General features: G+C 49.5%; 2 protein-coding genes across 5 annotated transcripts in view; one reads left to right on the forward strand and one right to left on the reverse strand.

The window, feature by feature from the left end:
• Positions 1–13,908, forward strand: part of PSD2 (pleckstrin and Sec7 domain containing 2) — a 48,315-nt gene extending 34,407 nt beyond the window's left edge. For 2 of the 4 annotated variants that reach the window (XM_068417204.1, XM_068417205.1), the window contains 5 exons: positions 1,089–1,159; positions 7,993–8,150; positions 9,233–9,377; positions 10,434–10,577; positions 12,160–13,908. In XM_068417204.1, the coding sequence (XP_068273305.1) occupies positions 1,089–1,159; positions 7,993–8,150; positions 9,233–9,377; positions 10,434–10,577; positions 12,160–12,366 (725 nt within the window). In that variant the 3' untranslated portion in view covers positions 12,367–13,908. Of the gene's footprint in view, positions 1–1,088; positions 1,160–7,992; positions 8,151–9,232; positions 9,378–10,433 lie in introns of all 4 variants that reach the window. The other 2 variants (XM_068417206.1, XM_068417207.1) reach the window with 2 other exon arrangements.
• Positions 13,909–19,435: 5,527 nt separating this feature from the next.
• NRG2 (neuregulin 2) overlaps positions 19,436–27,186 on the reverse strand; it is a 172,235-nt gene continuing 164,484 nt past the window's right edge. Inside the window, exons 8-12 of the mRNA XM_068417249.1 lie at positions 26,913–27,015; positions 25,853–25,976; positions 24,425–24,552; positions 21,530–21,754; positions 19,436–20,093 (exon numbers count right to left, since the gene is read on the reverse strand). Coding sequence (XP_068273350.1) covers positions 19,436–20,093; positions 21,530–21,754; positions 24,425–24,552; positions 25,853–25,976; positions 26,913–27,015 — 1,238 coding nt within the window. The remainder of the gene's footprint in view (positions 20,094–21,529; positions 21,755–24,424; positions 24,553–25,852; positions 25,977–26,912; positions 27,016–27,186) is intronic.

Here is a 27,186-nt window from a genome sequence, read left to right on the forward strand (position 1 = left end):
ACAAAAGAGATCCCCAGATCCATGAGTGCCAGGGCACAGGGAAAGGAGGGTGTTTTGAGGCATTTGTAGACAAGAATGTTTTCAGGAGGCCTCAGTCTTCCCTTCTCACTGCCAAGGAACAGTGAGAACAGTGCCCATCCCACACAGATAGACCTGGTCTTCCATCCTGTCCATGGGCATAATCCTGAATCCCACACTCTGAGCAATGGGGTGAGGCTGGTTCCACAGTAGTTGTCCACCCCAGCTCTGACCTTAGGGATAGTCTGGGCTTCGAAGCTTCATTCCCGCCCATATTCTGCCATGTGCTGCCAACAGCTGCTGTGTGCTGGCTGGGCAACAGGATGCCTCATAGCTCTGCTGTCAGCATCTGGGAAAGGTAAAGGAAAATATATTTGGGAACTGCTAATGAACAGAGATTAATGAAACCTTGGATAACCCCTTTTGCTAATTAATATGATTGTCCCAGTCACTACAGCCAATTAAAAATCTTGAGTAGATTTTTAATTTAAGGCCACCAAAGGCCTCCCTTGCTTCCAGCACTTTCTTAGTAGCCCATGCCTGGAGGATCAGCTGTCTTGTGGTGATGCAGATGGCTCCCCTCACCTCCCGCTCCTCTCCAGCTTCCAGCAAGCTCTCTGTCCCCAGGTCAATCAAGACAGCTGGTGGTAATGCTCCCTCCTCAGTGGAACAGAAGCTGACTTATCCAGGGTATGTCTGCTTAACTCATCTGAAGCAGAGGAGCTCAGGGAATGTCTCTGCTCCTCAAGCATTTAGTCCAAGGAACATGAACCTGGGTTTGGAGGAGCAGAGACTTCCTGCACGTGTCCACTGGTACCCTATACCGGCTCATCTCTGGTTTTGACCTGCTTGTGTTCCTGCTGGGAGGCTGCATCTCCCAGCCAATGTCTCTCAAACATATGTGCCTGCAGACAAGCCACTCATAAGCAATAGCTTGGAGGTGTATGAGGTCTGGCCATCAGTGCATGCCTGTGGTGGACCAGGAGAAGGGTTTGTTTTGCCAGAAATGTGAAGGTCAAGCAGCACTGGCAGAAGCAGACACGTATAAATAAATGTTCTTCCTTTTTTAGCTCCCAGAGGAAGAAGAGGTTGGAAGAAATTTTATGCTGTGCTTAAAGGGACCGTCCTTTATTTACAAAAGGTAACTGTGGTGGACTATCCCATTTGCTGTTTCATGCTGTCTCCAAAGCAGTCATGCTGTCCTAAGCAGGAGACTCATAGATGCAAACAGAGGTGAATCCATGTCCTAATGCATGCATGGACATCTACAGAGCTCCTCTAGAGACCAGTATACGGAACTGGAGGATGCCGTAATCTTTGCTGGTGGTGTTCATGCTAAGGACACTATTCACAGCCTCAAAAGGGCCATACAGGAAGAAGTATGAAAGAGGAAACACTGAGGCAAGATTTCTGCAGAAGTGTCCTACCAAGTAGGAGCTGTTGGGGAGAGTGAATGAACAGATGATATGGAATAGGTGAAACAGGATGTTGGTGAGATATGCAATAGGAAGCTGTAGAGATAGAGCATCAGACCAGCCTTATCCTACCTATTGCTTTATTTCCTGGCATAGATCTGATTACGAGATCTGATTACGAGTCTGGTATGGACATGCTTAAAGTTTCTCTTCTTCAGGACCTTGCTGAGCTGGGTCTTTCCATGGGTTGCCAAGTGACACTTTCTGTCTCTCTTCATCTCTATTCGTTTTGTAGCCACCTCTAGTCAACACAAGTGTAAATCCCAGGTCCTCATGGGAGGCAAAGTCACCATGGCAGAGCTTCCCTGCATGTTATAGCATTCAGCTCTCTGCCTTTCAAGGCACTTGGATGCTAGGAGGATTTCCATGGATAGTCTTTTCTGTGATAAAATCCAAGCAGCCTGGATAGGGGCTCACTTGAATGCCAGCGTGAGCCAGCCAGGGATGCCAAATGTCTGTTCATCATGCAACAGCATAACCCACTGAACTAGGTCTGAACTACCTTAGCAGCACATGCTGTGCAGTAACCCATTGAACTCACCTTGCTGGACCAGCACTCCCTGTGGGTAGATGTTCCTATGTATTGCAGTATTATCTCCAAAGCAATGAGAGTAAACAAACATTGGATTATATAAGAACGGCAGAAAGATCCTCAGGGCAGCACAAAATTATGACTCAGAGCTCGTAGCACACCCCAATGATTCTCATGTTTTGCCAGATCCTATGGCACATGTCACAAAGCCAACAGAAATCTGGCAGCAGCCGATAGTAATTTACAGTATGGGTTGCTATTAGCCAAGTGGTATTTTTACAGCCTTGCAGCTGAGGGAAGCTGCAGCATACAGGAGAGCCCAGATCTTCTCCAGCCCTCTAAGTGTGGTGTTCTTCAAGTCAGTGGCACTCTTCTTACATCTCAGTCTCTTGTCTCATTAGAAGTCTCCACATGGAGTCTACCAAAGAGGTCCTCATGCTGACTACGGGTGATGCATGAGGATTTAACCTATACAGAGCTACCACCAACATTAATTTTATGGCAGTTTTTCTGTGGAAAGCAAAATGCTATTTCATCAAAATCACAGGAACCATTTGGAACTAAATGAATTTTTCACCAAGGACTTCTAGGGCACATCCCTTGGGCTGAGTCTCTTGAGGGAGTATATATTTGGAATGAAATACAGTTTCAGAACAGAATTTTCTTCCCATGCTGAACCAAAATCCAGTTTACTGAAGATTTTTCTTGACTGCTTGGACAGCACTAGAAGGAGCCATGAAGACAACACTGAGTGTCATTGCTGCTGATGGGGCAGAGGGGTTGGGTTTTCTTTGTTGTACAAGGCTAGCAGCAGTAACCATCCAGGCTGTTATATTAACATAATTAACTATGTTAGTACTAGGTGTTTAGAATTTAAGAAGAGAGTGAGGATGAGATTGACGTGGCAGTTAGAAGACCAATGTTCTTATCTAGATGACCTTCAGGAGCAAATTGTTAAGAGGCTGAGGGCTTTCTTTATGGACAAGGACTGAAGAAGAAAAACACCTAAGATTTGCCTAGGTTATGAAAGCATCTGATAAATAACAGCCATGACTGATGTGTACTTAGCAGAAGGGACTGGAATTGCCAAGGATGCCCCAAGAAAGTAGCATTTGGAACAACAAAAATTAACCTGAGGAACTTTTGAGCGAATGATTTGGGCAAAGAGGGGTTTCTTAGTCATGAGCTGCTGCCAGACTGTATGTGGTCCTCTTCAGAGCATTCCTTGGGCTGGACTTGGCTGTAGACAGTGTCTATCAGGCTTGCAGAGACAGGAGAGAAGGATGAGACCATGAAGACAAAGTCCTTGCCCTGCCGCTTCCAAACATTCCCAGCCCCACAACAGAGAGTGGATAAACATCCACCTGCCCTGCCGATTCTTAGTGGAATTTCTTGCCTATAGGGTGGTTTGCAGAACAAGAGAGTTGCACAAGACAGGAAAGAAATGGTGTGCCAGCCTTCCAAGCTCTCAGCGGAAGATGCCTGCAGATAAGCATAAGGTAGAACCTGGCTTGAGCACAAATCACTGAGGAAAGTTTTTCTGATGTGAAGTACCTGCTTCCAGACCCACCTGACGCCAGAGAGCTCAGGCTCAGCTTGTTCCAGTTTTTTGCTCAGACTCAACCAAGGATCTAGGCTTTAATAGGAAACTCCCATAAGTTTAATAGGAAACTCAATTTGGTTTTGGGGAGCAAGTTGAGTAGAAATAAGAGTGACAGAGAGGGGGAAGGAAGGGGGTGAGGAGGGCCTGGGGAGATAGATGGGTAGGAAGGAGGAATGGCCAGATACAGACACAGGTGGACATAAGATAGGCAGAAGAGTGGGTGGGTGGACAGGTAGAAGTCAGTCTGTTAGAAGCAATTTAGGCAGCAGCCACAAACCTGCTGGTGTAGAGATGTCACACGTCATTGACTCGCCAGTGTTAATTGCAGGATTAGCGTGTTCTAGCATAGTCTGCTGAAGCAACTGCTTGATCCCCTAAAGGGATGCTGCACAGTCTTGAGGAAGAAATGCAGGCTTGGGAGCAGGGTGCACCTCTCCTGCGCTCCAATCTGCACTGGGCACTGACTCACTCCATGGCCTTTGGCAACTTACTTCACCTCTGTGGAATGGGGATAATAACCCTTAATCACCACACATAGACAGGTGTTGAGAGGAATGATGGAGAGCTATAGCGCCTGAGGTGCTTTTATACAGAATTACTGGAAAGGGTGCAGGGTCTGCCCTTGCAGCCCCCAACCATGAAGGAGTTCCCAGTACAACTGCGAGCCATGGATGCTGTCCCATGCAAGCAGGCCCTTGCCATGGTACTGCTACTTGGAGCACCAGGTTCATGACCAGACTGAAAAGGGTGCAGTGTTAATTCTTCATTAAATGCTTTGTTTAGGCTGGTAGATGTGAGCTGAAGAAAAGCAAAAAGAGGAAAACCCACTCACAAAACAGAGCATGAGAAATCTCTGTAACTCCGTGTCCATATTCACATCACTGCTCAGGGCTGGTGCTGAGTCCAGAGGAGAGGGCAGCAGGACCAAACACTGGGCTCTCTCACCCCACCCAGGTGCCCTGTGAAGGCAGGCACAAGAGATAGATGACTTTTCTTGATAAAACAAGCTTTGAGCTGGGGTGCTCATATTAGTTGTGGATCTCCCACCACCTGCTCGCAGGGGTGGGCAGTAGGGGAGAGCTGGCATCAGAAGATTGAACCAAAGACACCATGGAGCACTGCCATGGCAGAAGCTAAACCCAGGCAAAGAGGTCGTCGTGCATGTTTAAGCAGAGCTTTCATGCAGGCAGGAGAGGCACATGAACAGGGAGTCTGTCTACACCATCAGCATTAAAAGCTGAAAGTGAATGAAATTACTTTAGAGGGATTCCAAAACAAAGTGTCCACACCTGGGCTCAATTCCTGCAGAAGATATCCCCAAAACAGACCCTGAAAATTGCTGACCCCCACCATCCTACGCCTGGAGAAGCAACAGAAAAATAAACAAGTCACCTTTCAGGAGCTGGGGGCTAAGGGTAACTGAAATGGTGTGGCATAGCATATCTTGCCCATTTCCCAGTGACAAGTACCTGTGTGAACAGTGCATGACACATAAGACAAAAATTCAACAACCCTGTGATACCAAATTAGCCCCTTTTCCAGGAAATGTACAGCAGAATAACACTATGAAAAAGGTGAGAGCGAGGTTAGCAGTACTATAGCGTGGACAAAACATTGCCTGCAGTTCCTCCAAATGTGATACTGCTTATGTTTTAGTATAGGTCAGATTCTTTGAGATCTAAACCAGAATCCCTTCACTGAAAATGTCTGTGTTACTATTATGTTTTTGGACACGTTTCTTCCTCAGCAGCAGTTTATGAACACACTTAAACTTACCTCAATGCTCAGAAAGGGAGTGAGACAGAACGTAGAGAAGCTGCTGGAGACCTCGGAGCAGATCTGACATGCTTTGCTGAAGGGCAGTGGGGTTATTCTTCAGGGGAAGGCTGCGCGGTGTAGCCTGCACTACGGTGTGAGTGCTGGGCACTGTGATGGCTCCAGCCATGTGTGCGTGGCATCTTACAGCCTTGGAGATGTTCGCGGAGCGTGCCTGTTTAAGAGCACACAGAGGTCTCCCAGCATTGGCAGCCGTACATATCATCACAACTACCACAGCATAGGCATTACACCGAGCTTCATGGCAGAGCCGGCCCATGCAGAAGTGCCAGCACCATTCACTCCTGCAAACACAGCCTGTTGCCATCAGCAGGGAGGCAGAAGGTAGAGAGAACCTGCTTGATTCAACCTTATGGTGATTTACCAGGCCCAGTGTCAGAAAAAGAAGTAGTTTTGGCTTTTCCTTACATCTACATTGATGTCTGTAAGCCTGAAATCAGTAGAGGCAACACGTGATGATACCATTCGAGGTGAAGATCTGCATTAGTCAAAGCAGTTTGCAGCCGTGCCAGTTTCTCCTTGTCACACACCATTAAGCCTAGCTATTTGCACTGTATTTTCAGAAAGCTTATCTTGAAATAAGAGATCCTGAGCATCACAGTCAGATTTATTCAGATGCACAGAGCTTCAGCCTTAGAAAAACATCCAGAATTGGAAGTGTCTCTACAATATATGAGCAGCAATGATGTCTTCCTCAGGCAACTATTTCTCTCCAAGTGGGCTAACATATTAGGTCCTCATAAGGCAAAGCATTTGCTTTTCTTTGTTAAAAGGCTAATAGCCCATTCCTCTGGCTACTGAAATCCCTACTGTGTAAAGGTCGTCTATACTGCCCCGCAGCGCAGCCCATCTGAATGCCACCCTGACTGCAGGATCCCACCCCTTCCTCTGCTGGAAAGCCAGGGCTTTTCTTTGGGGTTCCTTTGTGAACCAGGAGCCCATGCCAGACATTTCTGGGCTCTGGGCCCCATGGCATTTCTTTGCACAAGCCCAAATATCACGTGCCGGTGAGCACAGTATGGCAACCAGTCTCCCAGATGGGATGATTGCTTAAATAAAGGAGGGAAGGAAAGGCTTTGGAAGCTTATTTCCCATCAGGAGGAAGGGTCTGGGTGAGCCACATGCATGGGCTGGGGAGTGCTGGTCCCTAGTGCTCTGAAGAGCAATAGAGGGGAGACTTTTCTGACCCTACAACCAGAGACGAGCCTTCCTGACCAAGGTTAGCAACCAGGAGACTGTAGCATGGATTTTCCCTGAAGGGCTGAATTTGTACCACCAGGACACAGGAAAAAAAACATCTTTTTGCAAATCTGCAGTCCAGACCAAGCTCTAGCTTGAAAACTAAGGAAAGGCTGGGTCACATAGACCACCACCATCGGACAGAGCTGCCCTGTGCTGACGGCCAAGGACAGTCAAGGAAAGCAAAACATAACATCAAATTAGTCCTGTAGGTTTGCACTGTAATCAGCGGGGCAAGGCAGGCCCTTCCAGGGACACCCTGTCCTGACATGGCATCTAACATGGTCGAGGGTGGTGGTTTGTTTTAGCCAGGGCCAGTTCTTATTACATCCACTTACCCATGCATGCGTGCATCCATCCATCTGCCCATCCTTCCATCCCACCACCCCGCTGGACCAGCTGTTGAGCTGGCAGAGGTGCAGAGTGGGAGGGAGGGTATCGCTTTAAGTGGCCAGGAGCTCAGTCACTGGAAAAGCAAAGGGTAAACACAGGATTCATTGAACTCCTTTTTTTTCCTAAAAAGTGCTGTGCCAAGATCATCTTTTCAGAATCCATGTTCGGTATTTTCTATCTGTTTATAAAATATATACATACATAGTTATTGCTACATTCCCTACTTGTGTGAAATTGTCCTTCAGTGGAGGAAGTAAAGCAGGAATACCGGGAAGGCTGCTGCAATTTGCAAGTGCCAGTCTAATGAATTACATGAGGGACCATGCAAAAGGGGCACATGTACTAAAGAGAGACCAAGTATGGTTCAGGTGGGCCATGCTCAGTGTGGCAACTGCCCAGCAAGCCTCACACCTGCATGGAGGTGCACTGGCTGCAGGAATGCTGCTGTTCCAGGGCTGCCCGAGACGGTGCAAACCCCAAGCCCAGATCCTCAACCACGCAAAGCTGCAGCACCAGGGCAGGCACTCGTTGATACCTGCAGATGACTGGGAGTTGCACCCCGGCTTGAGCTCTGCACTGTGGGTGAAGCTCTGCAGAAACCTGGCCCTGTCTTGTGCCTTCCCCCAAAGCCTCAGGCGTGTGCCGTGTTAGAGATAACTATTTATAATTATGTTTAAAACTTTCATCTCCTTCACATCTTCCAAGTGAACTTAATGATGGAAGAAGTTGCCAGATGTTAATTATTATCATTATCAGCTCCTAGCATTTACTGTACAAAGCAGTGCTTTTCCTGATCTCGACACTCTGTGATTATAGCACAGAGAGAAAGGCAGGTTCATTAAAGTAGCCCACAAATGTTAGTGTTGTCATTATCCAATTAACGTTCCTCTTCACAGGATGAATATAAACCTGACAAAGACCTCTCTGAAGTGGATCTGAAGAACGCCATCCGTGTGCACCACGCCTTAGCCACGAAAGCCTCTGACTACAGCAAGAAGTCCAATGTGCTCAAGCTGAAGACAGCTGACTGGAGAGTCTTCCTCTTCCAGGCCCCGTAAGTAACAGCTCTTTCTGCAGAGCCTACACGGGCAGCCTGGCCTCCAGCCACTGCCAGACTCTCTCCAACCTGGCCAGATCAACACACACATGAGCAGACAAACCTGTGGGGAGGAAGGTGATGAGCAGGAGGGCTGAGAGTGAGGTCTGCAGGGCTGTGCAAAGGACTTGGTCATGGGGTCACAGCTTCTATCTGTCACCCTTGGTAGCTGTGTGTCAGTCCTGGAGGTCCTTTCTCATCTATCACCAAGGTGGGCTGAGCAGGATGGGTGGGGTTGTAAAGGGCTGAGTAAAGGGCTCTCCTTACTAACTTCTGTTGTCAGTCTGTGAAAGGGAGAAAAATCTATATGGTGCATTGAACTAAGGAGCTGATGGTTCCCCTCGTCAGCTTTTGACAGGGAAACTGTTTAAAGCTCATTAAAGAAGTCTCTCCCCCAGCCAGGCTATATCTTCTTTCTTCCTTAGTCCTTTGCAGAGGAAACTTGCTCTGCTAATGTGTCAAGTGTGACTGAGTCATCTTCTGTCTGATATTTTTCTTGTCTCCTGCTGAAATACATGACATTGTAAGTTGGGCTGGGGTACTAATGTCAAGCTAAAGCTTGACATCTGAGGTTGTGCAGTGAAAACCCCACTGAAGGCTGGGGGAGCAGTGCCTGAGCAGATCTGATGAGCAACCCTGGGCAGTGTCCCATGAATGACACAAATGAGCAGTCCACCCTGTTCCATGGGACCTCTGTTGTGTGGCTCCCACTCTCCAAAGAGCAGGATATTCTTGGCCCTTGCCACCATGCTACCTCTCCCGAGCTGCTCAGGGAATGCAATCAGAGCTGATGAGGAAGGCAGGACTGCTAGGGCTTCAAGAGGCAGGCAACAGCCCTGCAATCATTTGGGCGCTGTAGAGGAGCCAACCGACCAGTGTTTTCCTCTGTTCACAACCCAGGGTGGCACAGAAATGGCTTCAAAGCAAGGCCACCAATGGCCCTCCTGAGAGCGGGTGGCTCCAGGGCTGTTCTGAGCTGTCTGGTCCTGGGCCAGGAGCATTTACAGACACCCCTTCTCTTCTCCCCTCCTCCATAACAGAAGTAAAGAAGAAATGCTCTCCTGGATCCTGCGAATCAACCTTGTTGCTGCCATTTTCTCTGCCCCAGCCTTCCCAGCTGCAATCTGCTCCATGAAGAAGTTCTGCCGCCCACTCCTGCCTTCGTCCATGACCAAGCTGTGCCAGGTAACGTGAGAGAGGAGTGACGCAGGAGTGCCCGGTGCTCATCCAGCCCTTCAGCATGCAGCTCAGGCTGAGCTCGTCTGCAGCTCCCCAGCTCCTGCCTGATAGACACGCTCAGGTTCTCAGGGCAGGAGAGGGGGAGCGGAGTGGGCGACTTGGACAGACTGTGGCAAATCCTGGTGTCTGGCCAATGGTTCCTTTGCAACAGCTATAAAGTAACCCTATGCACACACACCTGCCTGTATGGCTGTTGATTCTGGCTTGTTTATTGCTCTTTGCCCATCACATCTTTGCCCATCACCTTTCTGTTGCCAGAATTGAAACAGCTGTTGCTGCTGAGCCCAACAGCTGGCTCCAGCCCTGTTTTATTTTATAACATGGCACTCAGAGGCAGCACCCTGTTGTTTCTTAAGCCGAAAAGCCACAGGCAAAGGGGGAGTCTGAGTCCCAGTCAGTGGGGAAGGTTTTTTTGGAAGCGAGGGGGCACAGTGCACCAGACCACGGCTACCGAAGGCTCAGTTAACCAAGAGCAACGGGCAGCTGCCATGCAAAGCACTGTCCAGGGAAAGCCCAACGTGCCATAGCACCTCCGAAGAGTAGGGACACACTGCCACTGGCCCCCAGCAAAGGGGAGGAGAGCCTGAGATGTCAGGGCAGAGATACAGCTCCCATCTGCTGAACCAGATGTGGCCATATGTTGCCTTTCTCAGAGCCCAGATGGGAAGGGTACTTTTATCTCAAAAAAGAGCAGGATGAGCAGCTCTGGGGACACTGCTGGTTCTGCCTGGCAGAGCATTTTGTGTTTATGATGCTAAAGAAGCCCAGGTGCCAGAGAAATCCACTCTTGGCACTTGCAATACATGAGTTTTGATCTTACTCAAACACCTGTGTTTCAGCTGCTCCTTATCAGATGAATTTGCAAACGCACTGCGCACCTTTGGCTCCAGCACAGTAGCTGAGTTTACGTCCTTGCAGAGACAGATCCCGCATCAACAGGCAGGCGGTGCACTTGGGTGTTGCACTCCTACGTTTTAATACCTGACATGCTTCTCTCGGCAGGAGGAACAGCTGAGGTCTCATGAAAATAAAATGAAGCAGATTGCAGATGAATTAGCAGAGCATAAATTACATCCTGTAGAGAAGAGCCTCAAGTCAAAAGAGGCTGAGGAATACAGACTCAAAGAACATTACCTAATATTTGAGGTAAAGGAACTTTCATCTTTTCTGTGATAAATGATACCTTGGCTGATGGAGGAGAACTAAGAACTCTGGAGTGGATGCTGTGAGCCTGGGAGAGCATGAAAGGAGAGAGAAGGACGAGGGCTCACAAGCTGGATGGGTGTCTTGGGGCAGCAGCAAGCCTCACTGTTTTGCACTGAAGCTAAAAAAAGAAATAACAGATATTTCCTCCCCTCTGTGATTTCTAACCAGAGGAGGGGAAAACTGATGAGAGAAATAAAATCTTCCTTTACTGTGCCGAAACTTGACATTTCCTCAGGTCCCAAGTAAGAAAGTGGTTCAGTTCTTGGTGTGCCTCAGTCTTTTTCAGCAACAGTAATAAAAAGCTAAGGTAATCCCTGGGAGAATTAATCTTGTTTTGCTGCAACTGTTTCTGTAAATAAAGCCAAAACCAGAGTTACAGTTCATTACAGACTCTTTGAGGGTGCATGTAGCTCAGTTTAAACTCTCCGCAAAGTCTAAGCAGCATTTAATTGTGGGAGAAATGGGATATTTTGTTCCAGTGAGAGTTGAGCAGAAGGTGTGATTTCTGCCACACAGATGTCAGTGGAAAGGGACTGCTGGAGGCCTCTAGCCGTGGTTCCAGCAGGATCTTGGATTATTCCCAATATTAGCCCAGGCTGAGTGTGTAATTTTGTAGCCGCGTCTCAGAAATCTCCAAGGATGGAAATGTCCCACCTCCCACGTACCAGGGCTGCACCACCCTTTTGTGTAATGCCCAGCCTCACTCTGCAAAGCCACAGTTTCTGGCTGCTGGTTCCCTTCTCTTTGTACCAACCCTTCAAGTAGTTGCTTGCTGCTTCCTCCTGTTTTCCAGATGTCTTGTTCTGGATGCCTGCAGAGAAGTCTCCGTCTGAGTGTTTTCTCTAAGCTGCCTTTTCTGTCTGCAAGGAGAAGTTGGCACTTCCAGAGCATAATTCATCTCATCTGTCTTATGAAATGTGCTCTAGAAATGCTTGTTTCTCTGTGCTGACAAAGGAGCGAGTAAGGGCTGCCCCTGCGATGTTAGGGGAAAGGACTAGTATTATACAAGTCCGTAAAAAGAGGTCCCATCTAGCCTTGGAACAAAGGTGCCAGACAGTGAGGAGATGCCTCCCTTTATGCCGTGGTCTGTGAGAGGCAATGGGGGCACAACTCAGCAGTAACAAGTGAATCACTGGATGGAAGCAATGGCAAGCAGAAGTATTTGAATCAATCAAGGGGAACTCCTAAATTAGGAAGGAACAGATCTATTGGTCTGGTTTTGCCTCCAGTATCCGCCTTATACAATCAGAGGGGCAGTCAAGACCCATAAGAGCAACTGGAGAGTCTTGCACAACCCTTCCCTTTCTCCTCAACCCTTTCAATGATGGGTTGATAGTCTTTGCAGGCTTTGCATAGACTAGGCATTGTGCTGTGTTTAAACAGTACATGTTGGGTGTGATTAGTGGGATCCTGACGATATAGGATGGGTTTTCCTGCAGTAGCAGATGGCATTGCCTCTGCTTGCCACGCATGCCGTGGCCTGTCCCTGTTCCCAGGCTCTCTGTTCCCTCTTTCCCTGCAGAAGAGCCGCTATGAGACATACATCAACCTGCTGTGCATGAAGATAAAAGTCGGGACAGATGACCTGGAGAGAATTGAAACCAGTTTCTTCAAGGTGGAAGCTGACGACATTGCTTTGCGGAAGACACATTCAAGCCCTTCCTTGAGCCAAGGGCACACGTCCATCAGCTGTAAGGCGGAAAAGGACATTTTAGAGCAGAACACTTAACAAGGAACATCTGCACAAGGGGGATGAACTGGCAATGCTTTGCGCTCCTGGACTAGATCAATGAGCACAATTTTACCTAGAAAATTACATGGGCAAAACCGTAGACACGGTGATTGCTCTAGTGAAAGAAATCAAAGAAGCTTTAGTTGACACTCTCTGGCAATGCTCTGGCATTTCAGCATCATAGACATGACATCTCTTCTTTATCCCCAACAGCACCAGTGGCTTTTCTTTCCCTCCTACTGCAGCCTGCACAACAAAGGAATATGCTGGTTCTCCAAGGGCCAGGTTGCTCTTTTCTCCACCAGCCCACTCTCTCTCCTCCTTCTTCTCTCCCTGGAGTCCCCACCAGTTCATGTCCACAGTTCCCTGCAGTGCAGGAAACTCAGCTGAGACGATGGTCTGTGGCACCACCAGTGCTCCCAGAGAAGAGCACAGAGTCCCTCCCCAGAGAGGAGCACCGTTCAGCACATCGCAATAGGACAGGTGTCATGAGCTAGTCACAGACCAAGCAAGAGTTGTCTTCAGTGTGGCATGTGGGAATGTCATCTGCCCACGGAAGGAGAGGCCTGAAGTGCCCTCTGCCACCTTATCCTTTTTTTATATATATATACATATACATATGAATATATATAAATAAATATATATATAAAAGGAAACTTTAATGTGGGTTTTTAACCTCAGTGTGTAAGTGAAGGCAAGCTGCCTGGGGAAGACACTAGGGATCATGGAGGTCTGCCCAGCCCACCAGGATGTTTTTAAAAATGCAGTAGCCTGTGTATCTTTCTTTTTCCCCCTTTTTTTTTTTTTTTTTTTTTTTTTTTTACTCAAACGGAAATCCCATGTGGCTTTGCTGTGAAACATCACTCTCCTGTTCCTGCTTGTTCAGACAAACTGGACAAGTGGCTGCTTATTTAGCATCCATGGCTTCCGCCACTTGGGTTCGAGGCACAACTAGAGCCGTGCCTCAGATCGAGCTGAACCTTCGTGTGCAGGAGCGATTCCATCTGCCCATCAATGCTGTACTTCCTCCATTTTGCAATGCACATGCTATACTCTTTAAAGCGGGGAATTGTGTTTCTGTTCCTTTCTGCTGTTTGTGGTCCAATGATTTACTGTTGTGCTAGAAGTGATTCCTCTGCATTTCAGTGCCACGACTGTCCTCCCACACTTTATTTATTTATTTCACTGTTTGGTTTGCTCCTTTATCTCAGATTGCTTTTCTTTCCCCTAGGTCCATTCACAGTAATCAAGTTCCAGTTTTGAAGGATCTTGTCGCTGCTAATTACAGTCATTTATTGTTTATATTTTGCAGCATTTTTTTAAAGAAACAAAATAAGATTTATTTGGACCTTTAACGTTTGAGAGCCTATAGACTACTGTTTTCCATGATGGTTCATGACACTAAAAACCTCTGCCCAACTTTGTCACCTCTTCTTTTATCTCTGTTTCTTTGTACAGTTTGATAGTTTATTTGAAATGATGCACTAAGAATCATGTAAAAAAGAATAACAATAAAGCTGAATCTGTTGGTAAAGAGAATTGGTCTGAAGTACAGTTCCACCGTGTGTTGGATTGGTCCCAGACTTCACGGCACTAGATGGCCAGGCGGACACAGATCTCCACCAGCGCCTGTTGCATGAAAGCCAGGTTCTGTGGACAGAGGGCACCAGAAAATCACAATGCCTTTCCATGAGTCGGGTACCAGCCCACCCATCCTCCTGGGTGCTGAAAGCACTGTCCTGCCCATGGTGGATGGTTTGCCCATGGAGCAGGTGTGGACAGATGGGCTGCTTTGGGAACACATTCAGGTAACTCTTCCCTCCGTCTGGTGCATCCCAGGTCTGTCTGTCTGCATGCAGCCTAGAGGTTCGTGGGACGACAAAGACACCAACATCTGCATTGGCGGTTGGAGATGTTCTGGGAACTGTTCCCAGAGGAGCCCATGGCTACATTGAATGTCATGGCTGTTTCTTCAAAGCATTGTATTCTTTGCTGCGTCAGGTACTGTACAGACATCCCTTACACTGAAGACCTCCAAAATGAAGCGTCTGGTGCCCAGACTCACTTAATGGAAGCCCAGGGGAAAGCCAGGCCTGACTCCTGCTCTCCAAAATCCCAGGTAATATTTTGTACCTCAGCCTGTCCTTTCTGACCATCCCTTCCAGCAGGCAGTGACATCTCCAGTGTGTTTGAGGAAGCCATCAAGAGCAGCTTAGTCCCGCCGTTGAAGGTGCCAGTCTGCCATCCTCGGTCAGGAGTAAGTTGCAGGGTAAAGCAGGATCTTGAAAAGTCTCCTCTGGGCACCAGGAAAGGCCCTCAGAGCCATGAGACTCACCATGCAATGGATGTGGAAAGGGGCGGCAGCCGGTGTTAAACACACCTTGGCAGGACAGCTAAGAGGGTTAAACTTGCACTTACTGACAACCAGCAGCTTGCCCTGATGCACGAGTACTGATCCATGTGCATATGCACGTGCAGATGTGGTGAGAATCTTACCCACAAGAGAGCACTGAGAACGCCCAATAATGCCTTGTTTGACCAACCTGCAACCTCAGCTTGTGATCAGGCAGAAATTGCTTTTTTCCTCTCTCTTTCCCTCTCTGGGGTGAAGGACTCAGCCACCCACCACTAAGAGAGACGAGCAGCATCTCAGAGGAATGAAGCAGCCACATCTTTTTCTCGTCCTGGAGGTACCCAAATGCACTTTCTGTCACAGCCCCAGCCTGTGCCCAGCCCTACAGCAGGCAGCACGGTTGCTCCGGGTCTCAGACAGCATCCCCTGATGGCACTGGTTCAGCCTGACCTTCCTGCCAGGTTCCTTCTCCTGGACACAAACTGGCACCAAATTCATTTCAGAGGAGCTTTTTTGGTTTTGCAATCCCAAAGCCAGGATCCATCACTCCTCTTCTGCTTGCGTCACCCCATCTGTGTCAGCGGAGCAATTCCCTCCCCTCTGGGAAGGGCGGCAAAGGCATCTTACATGTGGAGCAGAGCTGGCAGGAGGCTTCGGTGGCTCCCCCCACCTGTGAAAACTGCTGTTAAAATATTTACAGCCAAACCCTAGGAATACACATGGCTGGAAATGAAGGGTCTAAAAATAAACCAGCCAGGGAAAAAAGAGAGATACAGGCTTCCTTCAGAGGCAATTGGAGAGAAAATTGAAGTAGTGTAGCTGCCTCCAAATATAGAACACAATTATGGGAATTAAGGGGCACGTTGAACAAGAAATCACGAGGCTGCCATGGCTCAGAGCTAGCGGTGTCTCAGCAGATGCAGAGCATCACAGATCCCTGCAAACCACGGAGCAGTAAAATATCCCCCTGCGTGGGGCAATGCTGGGCAAGCCCTCATCTCCTTTCTGAGGGACCCAGAGAGCAGATGGCAACGGTCATGTCTGGTGTAGATCGGCTGCACTGAGCACACCCTGAGGTTCGGCCACACCATCGCTCTGCACCCCAGCCCATGGTGAGGCAGCAGGAAGCCCAAGAGCTGCAGCCTTCTTGTAATGCAGATGCTGCTGTGCCAGCCCTCAGTGGACTTCTCCATGAACAGAGCTCATCAGCTCACAGACGCTGAGGAGAGCCAGGGAACCCAAAGGCCTCCCATCTCTTTCTTCTAGGTGGCTGGTTTCCCCAGGGATCCTCACCCTCAGTGACCTCCCATGCGTGTTCCTTCCAGGAGGTCAGGTGCTCTCTGCCCATTCCTGTCCATCTCACCTTGCTCCAGGAGCTGCTGGAGATTGGAGAGCTGCACAGTACTGCTGCTTTCATCCAGCAAGGCTCGGGGCTGAGAAGTGGGACATGATGTGCCCAAAGGTTACATGGCAAATGTCACCCAGATCAGAACTTGACCCTCCCGCCTTTATCCCAGTCCTAGACGTCAAAGACCTCCTTTGCACCTTGCTGTTGGGTCACATGGGCCCTGTGGCAGGATCCTTTAACCTTTTGGGAAATGAGTGTTGAGATGCCTTTATTCAGGGTGAAGTGCTGATCCCTCTGGTCTGGCTGGAGTCCCCACAGCATGTGTGATGGATGTTAGGGGTGGCCTGTGACCCAGTCAGGTCAGCTCCAAGGCAATGGGCATCCTGGGGGTGTTGGAGCAGAAGGCCAGCATGTGGGTGTGCTTAGCCTGGCCTTCAGCATGGGCATCATTATGAGGACAGGGGACTTCTCTCATGGCTCTGTGCATTCGTATGGGGTCAACTCAGACCAGTGTGTAGCACATCCCTTTCCTTCCAGGTGAGTCCAGCTGGGACTTTTGGGCACCTGTTCATCTCACTGAGCAGGAACAAGGGAATGGGGTCTGAGCTGGACTGAGCCATGGGTGCATCCTCAGGAACTGTGCTTCCTGTGAACACACCATATTCTCAGTGATTCCCCTACACGGGGGTTAGCCAGAGACACAGACTTGCCATGGAAAAGCTGAAGAAGGGACCTGTTTTGTGGGTGGGCAGATGTTGCATGGTGGCACAGCACTTGCAGAATTGCACCCAACACATCTCCACTCCTCTGCAAAAGTCACTGAAATCGGTGCCAGCATGTGAAGCACGTGCCATGCATCTTGGCTTTTCTTGGCACAACAGAAAGCTTTCACAGGTGGGGTGAAGGGGGACCTCCAGGTCTGCAGGTGGAGAAGGAATGGCATCCCCCCCAGGAGACGTGTAGGTATTATCCACTCACCTCAGTAAGCCTCCACTCCTGAGCCCTGCCGTGAAGGTCAAATGTCCATGCCAGGTAGAAAAACACCCACCTCTGGGTCTCTACAGGCATAAAGATGTTTATGGAACCAGAGCATCGTTCATATGACAAGAGGATGAGAGAGGTGGGACTGTTCAGCCAGTAGAAGAGAAAGCTCAGGGGGGCCTATCCATGCATATAAATACCTGATGGGAGGCAATGAAGAAGAGGGAGCTGGTCTCTTCTCAGTAGTGTCCAGTGACAGGACCACAGGCAATGGGCACAAATTAAAAAATAGGAAATTCAGTCTGAACACAAGAAGACACTTTTTTGCTTTGAGGGTGACCAAGTGCTGGCAAAGGTTGCCCAAAGAAGTTGTGGTGTTGCCATCCCTGGAGATATTAAAAACCTGACTGGGCACAGTCCTGGGCAACTGACTCTGGCTGAGCTGGTTGAGCAGGGGAGTTGGACCAGATGACCTCCAGAAGTCTCTTCCAAGCTCAAGCAGTCTGTGATTCTGTGTATGGTACCTGTCACAGATCCCCATTTGCCCCCAGATTGCCTGAGATTAATGCATCCCACAGCATGTTATTTCTTATTTTATTTATAATATAAAAAATGTTCAAGTGTTAAACAGTCGAGAGTTCTGACATTCAGACAATCCAGAGCAAACTTTGACAATCATCTTATGACAAATTAGCAGAGTTTTCTATCTGACCCCATCATGGGTGAGGAATAGAGGGTTTAGTTACTTTATTGCTAAAAGTTAAATGAAATACACTGTCAATTGTTGTATTATCTTCTCAGTCACAGCTTCACCATGCATCCAATCTACAGTATCTGAAATGCAAAGGACATGCAGAAGTAAAAATATAAAAAGAAAAAAAGTCAGGCTACAATGTAAACAGGTTTGCTGCAGAGAACTGAGGAGAGAGGGGCACTTCCATGGGGGACGCTCTGCCGCCCGGACACGCAGGACTGTCTCTTTGCGCCACAGAGCCGATGGCCAGAGCTGCTCCGAGTTTGGAAACACGACGTCCATCATTGATGGCACGACATGACAGTAACAACTGTCTTTACAATACACGGCACGGTGGTACAGAGGAATCCACTCGCTGGGCTGCCCCGCGCAGGGCCCTTCCTGGTCGATGCAGGGGCGACAAGCGGGGCCAAAAGCGCTCAGGCTCCTGCCAAACCCTGGGGCAGCACGGCCGGCAGCTGCCTGGCACGGTGTCCAGGGCGAGCTGTGGCCGTGCTGTGCCGCGGGGCTTCCCGCCCGGCATCCTCCTGGCACTGGCTGAACCATGGCTGAGCATGGCACAGGGGATGCCACAGCCCTGGCAGCCCTACATGGCACGTGGCACCGTGGCCGCACCACTCGGTCAAGGGGACACCGCGGCCAGCACGGCGCCGGTATGGCAACGCAGCCGCGGGGCACCGCAGCTGAATGGAGACCACCCTGCTGGGACCGCCACGCAGCGCCGTCCGCCTGCCAGGGCTGGCTTCAGCCGACTGCATCCAACCATGCGTAACGGGGCACTATGTCACCGTGTCCGTACGGGTGTCTGCCTTGACTACAAACCTGTGCCAACCCAGCTTCAGACCCCCAGGTGAAATGGCCTGACAGCTGATATCAAATAGCTGAGAGCTATATTGTAAGGGCTGTTGCTGCTGCGCGATTTCATTTTCTTTTCCTCCCTGTGTGGCAAAAGAAACATTATTTCTGCATTTCAGTACGGTGCTGTTGGGTTTCTTTTTCTCCTGATTTAAGAAAAAACACAAGTATTTTACAGGGCAAGACAGATCCCTATTAGACATGACAATGGAAATGCTCCCACTCATGTCCTTGATGTGTGTTTAAACGATACCTTAAAGAATAAGATCATTAATAGAAGAGTATGGGGCAAGGTGGCGAGGCTGTTTTCTTCCGACGGAAGAGTGCCCTTGTGACGGGTTGTCTCCCAAATAAAAAATCTATGATCTTAAAAATGCTACTGAAACAGAATCCTCGGCATGAATCCCAGCACTAGCATACAGCAAAAGGCACCACGATAGTTTTGTTTTCTATTTTTAAGTAGTCAAAAATTGGCCCACTTTTTTTTAACTTTATTGTTTGTTTTCTTTTCTTCTTTTTTTTTTTTTTTACTTTTTTTTTTTTCTCGGAAGCTGTAAATCAAGACATTACATATAAATAGAGATTCCCTATAAAAAAGTCATTGCCATTAGCTATTATAAGACAACTTTGCTAAAATGAAAATAAAACATTTTATTTGTTATATTTTTTCCCTCTTTTATATAAAATAAAAATATTTATTTTTGTTTTGTCTCGTCTCCCTCCTCGGCCTCCTCCATGCGGGTTACGTCTGCGGGCGCACGAGTCTGGGAGGCGCCTAGAGAGGGCCGGGGTCGGGTTTGGGCGCCGTGTGCGGCAGGCTGCTGCGCCGGCTCTCCCCGTGGGCACTGTGCCTGCTGCAGGGGTAGTGAGTCCGGCTGTCGCCCGGCCGGTGTGGTGGGGGCGACTCTGTGTGCGCCGCCTCATTGTTCTGAGTGCTTAGGAAAGGGGTGCTCTCGGCCACCAGCTCCTCGTCAGACTCGCTGTAAGAGGCACTGCTCAAGGAGAAGGAGTCCCGGACGGCTCTGGCTCTGTGAGGGACGTGCCCGTTCAGTTTGGATTTTTTCCACCGCCTGTTGCTGCTGGCTGTTTTCTTTGGCTGCTCTAGTGCTGTGACGTACTCCTGCGTCGTCTCGTACTCGTCGTCCTCCGTGATGCGGAAGGGGCTGGAGGGCAGGCTCCCTACGCTGTCATTTAGGTAGGTCTTCCTTTGGTAGTAGCTGTCGTACCTCTGCGTGTCCTGGAAGGGGAGCTGGTACCGCCGCAGGAGGGGCTGCTGTTCCTCCACACGGAAGCTGATGGGGGCTGCCGGTGGCAGGGAGACGGCGTGCGCCGAGTTGGGAGAGGTGATCTCAAAGGTGGGCACCTGCGCGGCCATCGAGTAGTGGAAGTCAACAGGCGACAGGCGTGCTGGTGTGGTCAGGGCCGACACGTACCTGAAAGAAGCAACACCTCCGTTTGGACACCGAACAACCCCAAAAACCTCCATCTGTGCCCGCGCTCTGCTGAACACCTGGCGCAGGGACCAGCACCTGGTCCTGGAGCTCAGCATCTCCTGGGGAACCAGGTGGAGGGACCTTGCACCGCTGTGCTGAGGGAGGATGAGCTACTGGCTTCGGTGGGTGCTTGGGCACCGTGCACCATGCATCCCAGGACTGCGTCTCCTGAGGGACTCGGTGTGCAGTTCCCACCCTGCATCACTGCAAACCTTGCAGCACCTCCCAGCAGGCTGAGGCAAGACTTCCCTGCCTCCCATCTGCCTGCCAGCTGCTTTCTGTTCCCGCCGGAGCTACCAGGCTTGTCTCCAAGGAAGATGCCCGAAATGCCCTCCCCCTGCTCAGGCCACAGATGGGGAAAGCCTTGGCACTGCTTCCTCTGACTTAGCAAAAATCTGGTGTCTCAAAAAGGCATCTACTGCTTTCGTCTACTCTAGTGACAGCATCAGTGTGGCAACTCAGGTCTGGTCTAGCCCCTCTCTAAACAGCCCTTCCTTCTGCATCACCTCCTTCTGAGGAGCAGATTTCATTTCTTCTTGATAGTGCCAATCTGTGTCTCTGCTTGTTTCAGGCTGCCCAGGCTCCCAAGCTCATCCAGTGCCTTTTTACCAGTGTGTCTTGTGAAGTATGAGATGTCTGTACAAGCTGGGTCAGCCTGCCTGAACGGACCGGGGACAGGAATGAGAGAGCAGGAGATGCCACCTTTCTCCTCTGCCCCATGGACAAGTCCCACTTCCCTGAAGGGTAACTGCCCAAAAGTGGCCACCCAGGGTCGGCCACAGCTACCCACAAAGGGCTGGAGCAAAGGTGGAGATGTGCTTCTGCACCATGAGGAACCAGACCTGGGAAGAGGATGGCTGTTGCTGCCTCACACTGGCTGATGGTGTCTCAGCTGTGCAGTTGTGTTCTCCATAATGCTGGGTCATACAGAGCCCTGTCCCAAGGCTGTGTCCGCATACAGCACCCCTGCTCACCAGGCCATCCAGGGCTGTGCTGAGGATGCTCATCTTTTCCCCGTATACCTGAGGGCTAGACCCTGCTTGAGCTGCCAGCCCACCAAGCTGCCCAGGGTGTGCTCTCAGCCAGTTTTTCTCCACCAGTTGCTGACTGCAGCCAGGTTTTTTCCGCTCCTCTCATCCCTGTGCTCCAAACCTACGTTGCCACCAGGTGAGCAGGGTGCAGTGTTTGCTGCTGTCCCTACCAGCATGGCCTTCTGGGGTAGTGGTTTCCTCTGGTAGGACCAGAGCTGGAGTTTCTCCAGTGCTACCATGGGACTGCTGCTCTAGGGCTGGGCAGAGGCAAACATTTTTGTGTCTGGCACAGAGGGCATGGCTCGCCTTTGCTGTGCCAGGCAGCATCAAGCTGTTGGGTCTGACCTCTCGCTGTGCGGTGAGTCCCGCAGAGAATCCACTGAGTCACGATACTGCGTCATGGGCCTCCGTGAGTCCTCAATGCAGAAGGCAGCCCCACGGCGAGCCCGTGCCTCCACGCACGCAGGGCTGTTGCATTTACTGGTTCCCACTGAGGACAGCATTATCCCAGACTGTGAATCTGAAGTCAGGCTCTCCGTCCGCTCCAAGCTCCAGGTGTGGCTTTCATGTCTGTGGACCAAACCCCATATAGACAATGAACAAGGAATCCCCACCAAGGTCTTCAGCAAAGAGCTGCATGCAGGCACAGCTCACACTCTGCTCTGCACTGGCAACCCCTTTCTCTTTCTCACTAGGATTCATCTGGCCAGGGATGCCCAAATTCACAACCCTGCCTTTGATTCACCTTTCTTTGCTACTTCTTGGAGATATGATTAGAGGGTAAAGAAAGGCAAACCAGTGCATAGTGGGTATTTATCACACCCCCTCCTGATGGCCAGGGACAGAATGGGACAGCCTCTGGAGGGAGGCCAGGGCAATTCTGCTTTGTGCTTGCAAAGCGTTCTGAGTGTGGAGCAATGCACAGGCCGTGCCAAGTCAAGTTCACAAAGGATCTTCAAACGTGCTATCCGCATTGCCAAGTGACAGCCCCTTCAGAAATGTTACCAGAAAAGAGCCAGAAAAAAAAAAACACTCAAAATTACTTCGTCATGAGCAGAGAAAAGCATACCAAAGGTAAATCTAGATGTTCAGTTTCCACTGGTTTATAAAAGATTTTGGCTGCAAACCACTTTGAAGGTGCTAGACAAAAACTATGATATGTTGGCTAGACCTTGCTGAGCACTTGGAGCTCCACCTGCCCTAGTCTAGGTGCAAAGAAGACATCCCTCAAGGACTCACCGGGGACACATTGGGCCATGCACACACTGGGGGCCCACCCACGCCACAGACACCAGGCTGACCCCTCTCCATAGCAGAAATACGGTGATCCATTAGAGCAACAGCTCTGAACTTCCAAACTGCACCAGATGGAGCTGTGCTGGCAGAAGATTTTAGGTGGGGGTTTGTAGCGGAGACCAGGCCTTATTAAGACTTCCCAAGAACTTGTTAATTATTGATGGCTTCAGGCACATGCTTGGCTGCAACCACTACACTCATTTATAACTTCAAACGCCATCCTCATTAGAGGCGCTGATCGAGTAAAATGGGGCCTGATTATGCCAGTAGTTTGCCTCTGGCATGACTTCAAGAAACACCTGCTCGCTGCACTTGACTCTGGAAGATCAGGTGGCAGGTAGCCAGGACCAGAGGCTATGCAAGGTAGGTGCCTCCCCACAGCTGTCATGTGTTAACACTGCCCTCCAGACACACCTTCATGTCTTCAGGAGGTGCCCAGAGATGGCCCCAGGGTCCCAGGACTTTGAAGTGAGCATGGAAGGCTGGTAAGGTGCAGCTCTACAGGCACAGGAGCCTCTGTGCACCTGGCTCAAGCTTGCACACACCTAGTCAGGGTTTGGCTGCCGTGTACGAATTCAAAAAACCCTGGAAAACACACCGTCTAGCTCACCAGGGGTAGGATTTCCCCGGACAAAGGCAGTCATTTCCAACCCAGCAAGTCATTCTTGGCTCCCTCTCTACTTGCTGGAGGTCTAGCCAGAGGAGTCTGGGGAGAAATTAACCTGAAATCCTAAATTCAATATCCGAAGTTGATCTGATGCATTGTACACTGAGAGTACTTGCTCATCCCTGGTGAATGCCTGAACCCTGAAGAACCTGCCAGGAGACATCTTTGAGCTTTATCTGAAAGGATTCATTGCTTCCTGGACAAATGGAGACAAACACATCAGGCTAATGAAGTAAATAAGCCAGGACATCTTTTGCTTTATCAGGTCAACGCAACGTGATCTATATGTCATTGACAGGCTGTAGATGAAGCCCCCCCGCACCCTGCAGTCACTTTTCAAAGGCAAGTGCTCTCCTAGGGAAACACCATCACTTACTGGAAGAAGCACAAGAGATATGCAAGAGGAAGAACCTGAACATCTAAACACAAAAGAGCACAGGACTTGCTCTAGAGTATTTGAAGGACTTTTCTGGGCATCATAAAAACAGGGAAGCTCCATCTGCAATTTAAATGCTCTCAAAAACCATGAGAACTTCAGCTTCCAAGCCGTGCTGCTCTTCCCCCCCAACAGCTATTTTGAAATGTAAAAAAAATTATGCCTCATTCATAGCAAGAATTATTGGTACTTTCCTGCTAGCCTCAGTTTTCCTGAGAACTTCAGAAAGACTTCCAGTGAAAGGGGGGCCACCACCTCAGAGGCGGATGTTCTAACGCAACATTCTGGACTGCGATAAATCGCGCAGGAGTGTTTTTTTCTGGTGAAAAACTGTGTGACTCCCAAGTCAGACTCTAACTTTGAGGAACTGGCCAAAACACTTTGTGATATTTTGTGTACTTTGCCTTCCACAAGGGAAATACATTCTAAATATATCAAGCATGAAACAAATAACCTTCATGTGCTTAATGAATTGTTGCAGGTCTACAGTGTGGTTGCAAATACAACTTGCAAAACCTTTTCTAGGTGCATCCTCCTGTTTGTGTCTGTGCAAAGCATGAAAGCACAACTTCATTTCCTCCTAGCTTCCAGCTACGTCAGCACTGCAGGTTCCTGCTGGCACCTCGCTGCAGGTCAAGGATCACACCTTTCCACACCTCTCACTAACTAGCTGTGCCAGCAAAGACCCGCAGTGTTGACACGGCCTGTATACCAGTGTAGTGCCAAACATCAAATAAAAACAGAAAGGGAGGTGAAAGGAAAACCTTTTACTGGCTTTGAATCTCACAGCATCTTAACGCAAACAGCAGGAGAAAGTTCAGGGGAAAATGGTATACATCACCTCTGGCTGGACGTTGGAGTGGCTGTGGAGCAGTGATGAGATGGGGAGCAGGAGTGACTTCCCGAAAAGGTTGTCTCTGTTTCCCTTCGGATCACATGCTCGGTGGCAGAAACATTCTTAGAAATATACTGTAAAATATGAAGAATCACACAGATCAGCCACCAGCTTGCCAACGCTGCCACAGCCAAATTTGGATGGCTTGATTATTTCTGGTGAAATCAGATGAGGAGTGAGAGAACCTGGCAGCTCCGCACCCCATGGAAAGAGACAAGGAGGCTGGAGGCTCTTCTCTGCCCCTGCACTTTGAACACTGGAAAAGGGCTGTGGCATGGGGCCTGCAGAAGGATATGAAGAGCCAAGGAGTTCCCCAAAGGACAGTGGTACCAGATGTAGCTACTGAGCAGAAAAACACCTCTGCTCACAGGAGGTTATACACCTGACAGTACCAGCAAAAAGACAACCACATGAGATCTGCCCGAGATACAAGTCCTACAGAAACACCAGGTGTAATCCAAATATTTATGCTGAGATATTCCTTCATCTAACAAGAAGCACTGCTTTTCACAGGGACACTAAGCTCTCTGGGGGAGTCAGTACTTTGGGGCCAGAGGGCTGTGGTTCTTAGAAATTCCCTTTCTTCCTTCATGGCTGGGATTCAACCTAGCTAAATTTTAACATCCAAGGGGTGACCCAGCAGAGCTTGTAACTGATTCATTGTGCTCATTTCCATCAGTACTTCTTTTCGTTTGGCTCTGCCTTCCCCCTCCCTTTTTCTGACCCCTTTCAATGCCTTGGTCCAGCAAGGCACGTAAGCACGTTGACAGTCCTACTGAGCTCACAGAGTTTGATGGGAATCTCATGAGACTGAAGTCACGAGAGTGGCTGAACTGCCCTGCTGGATCTGGTCCTAAATTCTTAGGTCATTCTCATTGGTGTGACACTGGCATCCCACCAGGACATCCCACCTTGCCCAGGATGCAACTCTTCGTATGGGCTGGTGGGCTAACGTGGTGCTGACCAGATCATCACGACATGCCTCAGCATGACATGGTCACCACGGCAGCTTCAGCCGCCACCGCACCGATTCCATTCGTCACACCGCAAAGTGGGGCTTGACAGGATAGCTTAATAAACAGGAAACATCAGGAACATCTCTCTTAGAGGAAAACAGGAGCACACTTGATTATCAAAACAAGCTTGTCCCAAGTGCCCTAATCTCATCCTGTGCTTCAAAGTAAAAACACGTTTCCCTTCAGATGTTGGTTTTGGAAATGTCTATGCAGACTCTCATCTTTTTGTTCAAGTTTGTTAGTGTTTTGCTCCTCACGCACACGTGCGCAGGTGTGTAAGCATACACATCCACGTCAAATCCCTGGTGGAAAATAGGCACTCGGTAACACACAAGGAGATGGAGACAAAAGGTCTTACATCGGCCATTTGGATTTCCTCAGGATCCAAACGTGGATGGCTTGGCCCGTTCGCAAGGCTCCTGTTCTGATGGGCAGGGCACATGTTCTGCCGTAAATGATTATGCATTTGTTTTCTTTGTTTCCTTTAAAACAGAAAGGAAAAAATCTATTAGGAAGACTTATCTCATGGGGGTCTCTGCCCCCAGAGACACTTGGGGCAGGCAGACGATAGAGAAGGCAGGTCTCGGACACACTTGATGTTTCAATGGTGTTTGTGGAAAGCTGCAAACTGGAGGAAAAAAGGCATTCAACATTTGCCACCTTCTGCTGCTTTTTCAAAAAAAGATGAACATTTCTCATCATGGGCAACTTGAGAAGCCAGGTCCAGGGCCCCCTTTTGTGAGACAAGGCCCGGCACAATGCAGTGGAGCCAGGGGCACCATGGTGCTGGGAGCAGAGGAGAAAAGAGAGGAGAAGGAAAAGGGGAAGAAGGTCCTGGTCTGGCCTTCGTGGAAAGGCACTTGACCTGTCCTGCATTAAGCACAAAGTGGAAAAGCCAACCTGTGCCCCTGGCAGGGGATCCACTCCACAAGACGACCCATGTCCCAGGGGCACCCTGAACTGAGGTGAGGTGCAGGCTAAGTAGGAAAAAGGTGCTGCCCAGGCAGGGAAGGCTGGCCATAAAAGTGGTCCCCAAGCCTCTTGTCCATCAGGCTTGCTCTGAAAGTCCCTGAAATGTACACAGTTGAGCCCACAGCTCCTGCACAACAGCCCAGTGTGCTTCTGCTGTCAGGAGATGAGCTGCTGGCTTGGGGGCCAGCTTTTCCCAGTAACACAGCATCACCTGGCTGGGCACAATGATGCTGATTCAGGGGATAAGCAAATGGTCAGGAAAACATCCTGCTCAGGCACAGCCCTGTAGATGGTCAGTGGCCTTCTTCACGAGACCCTCCTGGGAATGCCACAGCACAGCATCTCCTTATAATAGCATTCGGGCGAAGAGCAGGAAAGCAAGAAGCATGAACACTACCACTCAGTAACCTCTGGCCAGTTATTCTCTATTAACCACCCATACTCACTTGGTTTTACAGTAAGCTACCACACAGACGATGCCCACCACAAGCAAGGCAACACAGATTCCCGTGATGGTTAAAACTCTCTTCTGGTAGAGCTCTTCCGCTTCTGCAAATGGAGAGAAAGAAACCAGTTACAAATGGGCTCCAGCACCAGGGACACATCTGGCTGCACAGGAACCAGCACTGCGTGTGGGTAAGATGGAGAACGGGGCTCGGTCAGACCTCCTACCAATCCACTGCCCGTCTCTAATAGCTTCCCCAAACCTGGGACCAGCTG

The sequence above is a fragment of the Nyctibius grandis genome, chromosome 22 (genome assembly GCF_013368605.1).
Source record: "Nyctibius grandis isolate bNycGra1 chromosome 22, bNycGra1.pri, whole genome shotgun sequence".
Lineage (NCBI taxonomy): Eukaryota > Metazoa > Chordata > Aves > Nyctibiiformes > Nyctibiidae > Nyctibius > Nyctibius grandis.